This window comes from Glandiceps talaboti, chromosome 12 (assembly GCF_964340395.1).
Source record: "Glandiceps talaboti chromosome 12, keGlaTala1.1, whole genome shotgun sequence".
NCBI classification, from domain to species: domain Eukaryota; kingdom Metazoa; phylum Hemichordata; class Enteropneusta; family Spengelidae; genus Glandiceps; species Glandiceps talaboti.
In genome coordinates this window covers 6753998-6766101 of record NC_135560.1, presented here as the reverse complement: position 1 = coordinate 6766101, position 12104 = coordinate 6753998, and the positions used below count along the sequence as shown (strand labels likewise).

The following is a 12104-nucleotide window of genomic DNA, read 5'->3' as shown; positions in this document are numbered from 1 at the left end:
TTTATAGTAAAGCCGCTGAATACAGACAACACGAATCATGAAAACAGAATGTGTAACGTGGACCACACGATTGATTTGTTAAAAAATTAATCATTTCGTATTGGACTCCCAAGGGAAAACCTGACAATCGATGTCGAATTGGACAATTGGATCATACCCTTACTAAGTGCAATGTTAAGAAATCCTTACAATACACTTAACTACCGTGGTTCCATATCTTGATTTCCAACTTCACTTTGGCTAAGTCATATCTAAATGTATTTACTCAAGAGGTATTCTTTCCGGACAATAGTGTACAACTTTTAAAGTGTTCAACTCTGATTGGTTCCAGAATTGCCTCAAAAAAGTAAATCTAAATTATCGGCAACAAAAGCCAATATTGGTCGACATCCGACATTGAGATTGGAACCGACCAATTACTGATTTATAGGTCATTAACATGTAGTAAAGGGAAATTAGGCCAATACGCTACATAAACTGTTTTGTACAAGATTGATAATATATCATGCACCATGCCATGTACGAGCAGAGTTTATATGGTGGGTTTTTTTTTTTTGGTTTTTTTTGGGGGTGGGGGGGTGGGGGGCTAATTTGTGGTGTAGATTAAAAGATAATGACTTGTTGTGTCCTAATTACTTACAGCTAATTACTTACATTATTACTAATAATTACTAATTACTTATCAAGCATGTTTAGCCATCACTTACAATTCACATAACTTCCTGGTATTCAGGGAATAATATACAACGTCTCGCATTTAGGCAAAAGAAAAGAGAATTGTTTCTGGTCAGGACATGTTGTCTAAAATGGTGCGACGACGAGATAATTTTTGCTATTCTCAACAAACCTGTCACACTCAATCTACTATAATTTATGGCAGTTTCTGTTCTTTTTATTTAGTACTTTAGAGCAAGTGTGTATGTGGGGCAGTTCTCATTTGCTTGTTCATGATTGGCTCAGCAGTTATCTTCACAGAAGTAGGGAGGGTTGTGTTTCTCCCCTGGATCTGCAGACTGCTTGGGCTGGACAAACACGAAAAAAAAGACCGACTCGAGGGTATTTGAGTGATGCGCGCGATGACCAGAAACAATTCTCTCTTATTTGGCCTTATTATTTATTATATGTATACTGAAATGTCGAGGAAACCGCTATAATGCTATCGACTGTGCTAACACGGCAGAGTACGATTTCAGCGCCATGGAAGGCATGCATCAACATTAACATTGTACTAGTAGAGTGTAATTATGGTTTTATGTATATTTTCACTGGAGTCAAATACTTAATAGCCTCTTTAACTTAACTTTGGCAAATGACTGGAGACAGAAGAATTCGTACAATGTTTTAAAACTTTGAGTGGTACTAGTGTGTCTCGAATGCAGTGCCATACCGAAGGACTCTAATTGATGCTGTCATATCTATTTGCTAATTACCCCCATGACATCGTCAAGTAGCGACAAAACTGAATGTATGTATTGTTGTACTGCAAGTAGTCTAGAGACTATCAGGTGGATTTGAATCTGAAGAGATCTTCAACTTCAAACCAATGAAGAGATCTTCAACATCAAACCATTGGCAATGAAGAGATCTTCAGATTCATTCAAACCAAACGGTTCGTCTCTCGACTATATACTGCAACCATTTTCATCATATATAGTATAGTATATGATTGTATTGTATACGACTAGCCGTCAATCAATTCATCTCAATAATCCCTTCTCATGTCTTCATCATTATCTTGCATGCTTTCTTTCTTTCTTTCTTTCTATCTTTTCATTTTCCCTCTTATTTTCTTCATCTCTTTACATTTTCAACAGCTTTTATTAAATAGACACCACATTCTAAAATCGTAAAGTGACACGTATACATCATACAATCAAACCCAGCTGATGGATTGTATCTCTAGCGAGAATGTCCATTTTTATCAGAGACCACCTTAACCAATAAATTTTAAACTGTAAATGATAAAAAAAATGTGTGATGCACTGGCTTCATTTTCTTATGGCGGAAAAAAATAATTGTGTGTTTCCGATATCACGGGCTCAGAAAATAGGGTAGGTAGGTTGGGAATGTATTTCATTTTATATTATCTTTAATTGATTTTATTTTGTGAAAAATATTGCTTGGACCCCAAAACAAACAAAGTGTCGGTCAGAATACTTCTGTGATAGTTCGATGAAATATGTACAGACATCACTGGGGAAAGAAAGCAGACATGCATGAAGGTCAAGAAGACAAAGAATTTCTTATCTTTTTGTTTTACATGTAAATGATTTTTTAAACACACAATTATTTTATTTGGCCTGATAGAGACACATTTTAATCCATTGAATCCATGTTAGAAAAGTCCGAAACATTTACCTCCTTCAAGGCAAATCAATAAACATTGGTGTTGTTATAGGGAAACTGTATATTGAGCACTCCAGGGGCCTTTCCCAATAAGTTGTCACTTGCAGAAGGTCAAACAGGTTGTAAGTCTGACTGTGATATAGTACTACATGGTGTATAGCAGGTACCTGGGGCAAAAGTTGATTGTATGATACGTCGTGTCGTTCAGCCCACACGTATTATTTTTTAGACTTGTTTCCCCAAGGAAAATTTCACACGAATCCTGCTACTACAAATGTATCAATATACTCTATACTATGTGTTCTTTCAGATAAAGGTAAGGGAATATAGTCATCACAACGTTATATGTAGCCTGTAGACAAGGAAAAACAAATATCACAGAAATACTACGTGTCCCTATGGTTCAGCCCTAAGCGTTCTCTTTACTGGTTGATAGGTGTATGGCACGTCATCGTGTCTTAAAGACGAGCGCAAACGCCACACCTATATTTCCTTTCCGTCAACTTTGAAAATCGATACGAACTAATTCAAAATGGCCGGCCAGCGATTTTTGCGAACTACGTGTGATAATCACCAAGTGATAGACATGTTGTCAGAGATGTATTATTGATAGCAATTATAACACGATATGATTATATCGGATTCAATTTCACACACTGTCTACTTTTAGAGAATCTAACTTTATACAGATTGTGTCGTAATTACAAGTAATTATCTCGAATTACACATTGTCAATTTGCCTATCCTCGTTTACAAACTAAGAAAGTCTAAACAAAAAAATATGTATTAAAAAACTCCCACATCACCTATCTTGAAATTAGCTGACTATGTAATGACAAAGTACATCGAACCAGTTGTACAATGTATAGACAGTAATGGGAATCCTCCCACACACATAGTCTGAATCCGACACAAAAATATGAGCAATATGAGCTGTGATCGAACATAAGGAATAACAAGCTATGTGTAGGCGTATGTATGTATGTATGTATGTATGTATGTATGTATGTATGTACGTACGTACGTATGTATGTATGTATGTATGTATGTATGTATGTATGTATGTATGTATGTATCTATGTATGTATCTATGTATGTATGTGTGTATGTATGTATGTATGTATGTATGTATGTATCTATGTATATAAAATTCACTAAACGTTCTATAATATAATTCAACCATTCTGATTTCGTGTGATACTCTTAGCTTCAGTCAACTGTACATCGGGTATAATTTAAATGTAAATGTCAAAGCTTCAGTACAAACACTAAAATAAAACTTAATATCTGTACATTCCGACATAAAATATAGACGTACTTATATGAAATACTCTGACATTAAATATATATAATATACAAAGTACTAGTTCTATGGTTAACTCGAATCCTTCATCAACTTATAACATTTATATGGCGAGTATATGTACAGTTTTACAGTCAATAGTTAAAACCAAAAAGAGGTCACTATGAGTTTTAAAAACGTATCAAATCACTCAAATAAAGAAATATAATAAGTTATGGTGTAAATTCTGAGAAGTTAATGTGTATTTTTTTCGAAATTCCTTTCCTTTATCTTATCGGTTTGCTATTATTTTCTATAACATTTTCTATAATTCTAGGACAGTTGACGAATAAAACTTTCCAGTACCTGCTTATGTGTGTTGATGAATACGTGTAATAAAACGATGTTCCTCATTACTGTGGCATTCATGATTGTCCAAACTCTCCTAATGTGGCAAATCGCATAATTTTGGTGCCAAATCGGCGTTCCGTCGTATAATTTCTTCATTAGGGAAACTGGAAATGGTTGAATTTACTCCATTAAATTCCTGTCAAATCTCCCACGGTATATAATTTTGTTTAATTGTGATTTATGTTACCTTGTTTTATTATCCATTTCCAAGATAAATTTATGGCATTTTCTCAATCAATGATAAAACGTGGTATGTTAGTTTATTTTTACATCACTTTGGCACGAATGATATAGATAAGTGGATTTTTTATATTATGTTGAAATAAGACGAGACGGAAATGAACGCATCTTAATGACACCATGAGTTTAAAATAATATTCTCGTGAAGGTAGCGGTAGGCGAAGTACCCTGAACTCCATATGACGCATTAGGCACGGAGTAGTGCTGGAGCAACTTCGATGTCAATAAACGTGAAAGAAAATGATATAATTATAACGTGGACAGCGATAAGATTGAATATGGTGAAGCTTAAACTAGAAGAACAGTTCGGATGTGTGAAATAGTATAACAGTAGCATGCAATCAACTGTTTAAAGTGCAGTCGAAGTTGGCACATATTATTTTCAGGAACTAAATTTCAAATATTTGAGATTTCATAACATAAGCAGATAATCACAGTGTCTTTAACAAGTTGACAGATATGAGTTTTAGGTAAATAATACAAGTCGTTGTAACACCATAATTTTCTCAGTTTTTCCACTCACTTTACAACTTCCAAGGTTCATAAAATATGCAAATATCCAGAACACATTGTGTGGAGCCTCATCGTCTGCCAACGCAGGGCGCGAAAGATGCATCATACTTTCTACCTCTTTAAGATACTCAGATTTGTGATAAATTTCAATGATTTGATGACACAGAAAGAGATATATAGTTACGAAAGCCATCTTTATTTTTCACACCCGATACATCATTTAGTACCCGTACTACTTTTTACTGGATTTATTTCTCAGTCATGTTTTACAGTAATGTGTAAACGTTTACCTTGTGATAAATTGTGCAACATCTCGCAAGATACAGTCACGTGACGTGATCGAATTGTAAAACCACAATTCAAACTCAAATAAATCCGAGAATATTGAAATATTCAGAACAATCAGCATGTTTGGCGGCTTGCAAAAAATATCTAAAAAATAGACATACAACGGTGAAGGTTTTGACAGCCATATCAAAAATATTACTCCAGAATTGTGACCTTATTCCGTGGCAACACAATAACCTAACCCACTTTCATACCTACCTGCTTTTATAATATTAAGTTTTTATGGAAATTATCTTTCAAATGAGATAACTTTGGTGTCACAAAAATCGTAAACTGAACATTAAATTGGCAATACGTATTAACAAAAAAGTGGTAATATGGATGAGAAAGTGCTTACTTACTTGATTCTATATTTAATACGTCCATTGTGTGCATTCACTGTGACCTAGGCCTTTCCCTTCCCAATATATTGAACAGTCATCAGTATGCATAAATAGTTCGTCTTTACTTATAATTGAAAAAATGGTTACTTGTGTTTACTCTCGTTTGTTTGCTATTCACTTCCGGTACGTACAATAACAAAGTTTAACACATTTTACTTCTTTTTCCCCTGTCATTCAATTACAAACACAGACTTGGTCTATATTGTTTGATGTTATTTTTCAAGTAGAAAACCAAGGTAATGTTGTCTCATCGGTGAAAACTCCTACATCAATACCCATCTCTCGTATCCGTGTTACCACTTTAACAACGACATCCTTAGCGTGTTGAATGAACTAGCTACGTGACTTCGTTGTCCGTTTCTCATTGCAAGGGTACCTGTAGATTTTACCGTCGGCTTATTAAAAATGGGTACTACTTCTAAAACCTGCAATATGTCATTTGTATTGTTATGCATATGAATATGGTTAATGAAAAGAACATGCAACGTTTGTATAGATTGCAATTATCCTATTAATATTGTGGTATATGTTGTTACATGTTATCTGCTGGTCAACGTCTCAATATCACACACACATCATGTTCAATAGATACCGTACGTGTTACAGTACGTTTCATGTTAGTGTTCTCTGGCTCTGTTTTGTTTAATACAATCAAGCAAAAACCAATAACTGGTCTTTCTTGCTATATTTTGCCTAAATGAAATATACCATTTAAATGTATTGCGACTAGACACAGACATGTGGGCGCCAATGTTTTGATGTCTGCATGGTGGCACCTTACTAGTTCATTTCATTTAGACAAAATGTCGCTAGAAACTGTATTCATTCAATCTTGATATAGCGTGTGCAGGTTTCTTACTAGTTTCTGTGTGGTTGTATCAAACAGAACCGGTAAACACTAACATGAAACGGGCTGTACAATCGAGTGTCCAAATGTAGAAATTTATTTAAGCTCTTAGGCAGCATCTGCAATAGGTTGAGGCTGTAAAGTACATTAACGATTCTATTTTTGGAACTGTTTTTTCCCCATCTTTTCAAGATTTAACTTTTCATTCATTTATTTATTTATTTATTTATTTATCTATTTATTTATTCATTCATTCATTCATTCATTTATTTATTTATTTATCTATCTATTTATTTATTTATTAATTAATTATTTTTTCCTTCAATCTGGTGGCTACTGTCATTTGTTTATCTGCAACGTTTACACAGTAAAAGTACATCCCGTTATTATTTATTGCAAGGCGTGTTTGTGTATGTCATGACCCCAATATGGTGCAAGTAAGCAGTAATGACAAGGCCTCTCCGGTTTAATGCGTGATTATGAGAAGTGATATGCAGTTGACAGCCTTGATCCACAGCAAGAAACTTGTTACGGCATTTTGTCATCACGGACTAGGTAGCGGATTGCTTTCAGTACCATTGTCCTTGCTAAACATAGTTAATACAATTCAGAGTAACGAAAAGCTATAGAAAAAACTCATTCCATGTAACCAGAAGCTATAACAAAGTTCAATCTCTTTAGCTGTCTGTCTGTCTGTCTGTCTGTCTGTCTGTCTGTCTGTATGTCTGTCTGTCTGTCTGTCTGTCTGTCTGTCTGTATGTATGTCTGTATGTATGTATGTATGTCTGTATGTATGTATGTCTGTCTGTATGTATGTATGTATGTATGTATGTATGTATGTATTTATGTATATATATATATATATATATACACACACACACACGAACTTTGAATACTTTGGCTTCGATTCACATTCGTCGTATGACCTGACATGAACACAAAATGCGTTTAATTGTGACATCTTCAATTGTGAACTTTAGCATTGATAAATAAGTGGTAATTGTCGATAACAGAATAATATCGAAGACTAAAAATATCCCTATTATCTTGTTGACAATACCTGCCCTTTTACACTAAACGAGGGTGTGGAAAGGACACACAATCGAGTCTGAGATCTATTCATGCTTGAGTATTATTGTGTTTGGTGTTATTGCACCTAAATAGCTAATGTCCAACACTGTAAAACTCGAACGCTATATAGAGAGACATCGATAGCACGTACGGCATGCACAGATACTGACTATTTATACCAAGTTCTGTTCATAGCATTCATACTGCTGTACCCTGTATGTTTTAATGATATATACTGGTTGGCGATATAAACTCGGAATTATTCTGAAACTACTATTCGAGCAAAACCGACATTTTTATCTGTTTAAATTGTAATTTTTCAATTTTTGATCATTTATTATACGTGTGGTGACCGGTACTGAGACTGGTATTCCGGTAACATTTCGAAATGTGTAGTACACAATATAAATGTAGGGTAAGTATATTGGTATTCACGCTCAGCTTGCGATTGACACCGATCGTGGGTGTGTGTGATTATAACTTTCGTACCAGTGAAGTGAGTAAAGATGCATTTACATACGCAGACCACTATGTTGTCTGGTGTATATATAACATTATCTACATACCTATGGTGGTTAGAACGGTTATACAGAAGAAACACCCGGTCGTCCAGTCCCACTCAATTCCGGTACCAGCGGGAGAACCACCTGACTTGAAAGTAGCATATAACATAGTTTGATAGTCGTTGAGCAAAATCCTGACGCGTTCCAACGTCACATTCTCTCTTGGGTCGATATCCAGGACATTTGTTAAGTTCCCAATAATTCTCTCCCGTAACATATTAATGTCGTTTTCGGTTTGTTTTTGATTTGGGTTCTCAAGAGTCGCGAAGAGCCAAGCTCCTCCGACCACGTATGCTACAACTAGTATGGTGAGGATGAGAAATTTGCACTTCAGTCCAAAACGGCATCGGCATCTTCGGTTGTTTTCTTCGTCCATCTTCGTGTGTCTTTTCTCCGTACGGTACAAAGCTCTACGAAGTAAGAGATAAGAGAGTGTATGAAGTCAGCTATACCATGCTATAAATACTAACTCGCTCTGCTAGCGACTAAAAATGTTCAACTGATTCAGCTGAGTGAGATTATATGCGTCATGCATCGTGTTACACTGAGGAGAAACAAGTCATTGCCGATGTGTCAGTTTAGGTGAATACCGATCGTCTTTCTCGTCGTGGGGTTACTGAACGGTGACTTTTCAACACCGAAGACGTGCTGACCGATTGTTTTCTATCTGACTCACGTGCAAGGCACGAATGAATCTTTTATTGTCCGTAGCTAGCTAAGTTCCAGTACAGAGACACCTCGACGTCACACATTGGCCATGAAGGGCGCTGCCGTGTTATCTGACAGTCAGAAGGATGCGCCGTCGTGTTTAAATTCCCGTCACGTCGATACCGTAGTTGTGACCATGGTAACCAACATGCTGAATATTCAGCAGACATATTTTTGCTTCATGTAATGCGGCAATTGATACTAATAAGTGTAAATGAACTTGAAATTTTAAAGCAATCAACTTAGAACTATTCGGAAAAGATAATGACGTCACGCTTTCAAAATTAGAAAGTTCTCAACTAGCAATAGTAATCTAGGTCCCTTCAATAGATAATAAGGTAATTGTTCTGTTCAGAAAAATACGACTGTGGGGTTGTAATTGTCAAAGTAGTTTTGTTAGACAAATGTTTGCACGTTCAAGGCGTTCTGAACTACTAACTGTAGTGTATTTTATTACATGCCAGCAACATGTTATATATATATATATATATATATATATATATATATATATATATATATATATATATATATATATATATATATATATATATATATATATATATATATATATATATATATATATATATATATATATATATATATATATATATAGTTACTATTACGCTCTGCCACTGCGGTATAGAGCACTGTACGTCGTCTTGGAACATCTCCAAATCGGATTTATCCTGTAACTGTGCACTTTATTACCAAAACAAGTGTATAAAGTTATCTTTATTTCAAACTTTAAGGATAGGGAATTTAAAAAATATAGATAATTGATGGAAGATTTCAACATAGATCGATATATACAGGTATGCATAGATGCATAGAATGATATAGATACATACATACATACATACATACATACATACATACATACATACATACATACATACATACATACATACATACATACATACATACATACATACATACACACACACACATACATACACACTACAAGCAAAGTGCTGACGGGAACACGAAGGTTAAATGGTATTTACAGTGTATCAGATAGGTCTATTTCAGGTATTTGTAACGTTTCTGGTGATGAAGATCAATTGAGGTTAAAAAAGGAGGAAATTACTTTCCACCTCAGAACTTTAGAACCCAATGAAATCAATGAATTATTTACGTCATTCCTACAATCTAACTAGACGTTTATTCGGGTTCTTTTCTTAGATCTTTCTTTCTATGCCTACTTTACCGGGTTTCTTTTATTACACGTTTATTCGGGTTCTTTTCTTAGATCTACCTTTCTATGACTACTTTACCGAGTTTCTTTTATTGGAACTTGCGATTTGTCGTATTATTTCAGTGCTCAGATATTTGTCAGGTTTTCAACCTAATTTCTATCTTGCCTTTATCCTTTGTGAAAGACCATCATTGAAAACACCAAGATTCTACTTATATATATATATATATATATATATATATATATATATATATATATATATATATATATATATATATATATATATATATATATATATATATATATATATATATATATATATATATATGAATGTGTGTATGTGTGTTTTTATGCATATGCTGTTTAGCAAAAATTTTAATTGCTGTCGAAATCAGAATCTGGGTGTAACTCACGGGTACGGTGATATCTTTACTGTAGTTGGAACTGAATCTCCTGCCTCTATTAAATGGTTCTTATAAATTTGACTTTTTCATTAATCAATTCATTCGTACCAATATGCATTAACTTTATGGCCATTCGTTGAAGACAAGATTGATAGTAAAGGATGTTGATGACATCAAATTATCCAACGGTAACTAGGTTTTTTATGCCCTTACTTCTTTATACTGAATGCAACTGATGTAAAATGTCTGCTTCTTCCGGCACTTGGAGAACTCTTTACAAGTCCTTATTGTCAGCACCGTGATATCTGTTTTGTAGAGTTAGAACGCAATGTCGATTTGTCCTGTACTCGCACGTACGGTGAAGTAACTACTATTTTTCAAACCACGATCTTTGTTGAAGTGATTGTTGGTGTCTCCTTGTAGAGTATGTTCACATTTAACACACAAAGAAAGATGCAAGTGAACCACTTTTTGAAACTGCTTTTTCTTAGATATGAATTCCTCTCTTTTACATCATGGAATGTATTGAATAATCTATAAGTAGGCATAAACATGTGTGTCGTTGTACACACAACACGGTAACGTTATGAATTTTGTGGTACCCTAATACCAGAACCTCCAGCGACCAGAACACATTGAATTTGCACGTAAAAAGTATCATTGATTGAAAAATACTGTGAAAGAGTGTATGGCGATTGCTGCAACTGAAACTTAGCTTGTACCTCGACATTGAATATTTAATTACCACTACCTAAAATAGGTAACGGGGCAAGTCAAACTAACATGATCACAGATTCTGAACAAAGCTTTCGCTCGAGATTAAGTATGTCACAATACTACCTACATATAAGATTGACCACTATATTAATTAACAATTGCGATGTCTTTTATTTAGTAATTAAACAATTTTGGACAAGATATCTTTGGTTGCTTGATAAAAAAATGTCCAGTTGCAGCTAGTGCAGGTTCAATTTTTCCGGATATTTTTTTTTTAATTATGGCATAGCGAGATAGTATTATATTTAATTGTTTATAATACCAATAGACGTTAATCGTCTGGAAATCACTCATTACCAACACAATTGATCGGAAATTATTATTTTATTTTTTAGAATATTTATTATTTTAGTGCCGTCCATCTTGTTTGTTATTTTATTTCTACTAATGTGACGAGTTTCATGTTATCGTTAATTTCCTTTCATTTGGCCCCTTGTTTTGATAGGTTTAAATGGTAGTAACAACACCGTGAACGCCAGACTGTAATTTTGCGCTCCATGGAAAACTATCACGAGGAGGCACAGTATGTTTCAGGGGTTATTTTTAGAAATGTTATTATATCGGAGAGCGCTATTATACTGGTACAACGATATAATATATGCTCACTGTACATTATACGGCATGTGGTAGGTCGTGTTACAAATTCTTCTGACGACCATGACTATATGTACGCGCCATTTTAATTTGAATACTTTCTTACCGTAATATCATTAAATTCCAAAATTCTACACTTTTTTTTTTTAGAGAGAAATATAACTAATTTGCATTTCTGAGAGCTTGGTACTACATTTATTCGTTGGTTGTTATGTCTTGAAGCAGATTTTATAGTATCAAATCTTATTTGACACGACATAGATTTTATTACCGCAAAGGTCAATTCCAGAAAAATGTCTTTATGTAAGCAATAACTTGGGTCCTTTAACAATATAACATATTCAGCTGTTAAAAATTACATAAACTGGTATTTAACAGACACGTTTTTAAGGATTTTATGATTGGAAATAATACGTTTGCTA

At 34.3% G+C, this 12104-nt stretch overlaps 1 protein-coding gene across 1 annotated transcript in view; it reads right to left on the bottom strand.

Annotated features, from left to right (window-relative positions):
* Positions 1 to 12104, bottom strand: part of LOC144443559 (TWiK family of potassium channels protein 18-like) — an 83340-nt gene that overhangs the window by 49435 nt on the left and 21801 nt on the right. The window contains exon 2 of the mRNA XM_078133089.1: positions 8008 to 8414. Coding sequence (XP_077989215.1) covers positions 8008 to 8380 — 373 coding nt within the window. The 5' untranslated portion in view covers positions 8381 to 8414. The remainder of the gene's footprint in view (positions 1 to 8007; positions 8415 to 12104) is intronic.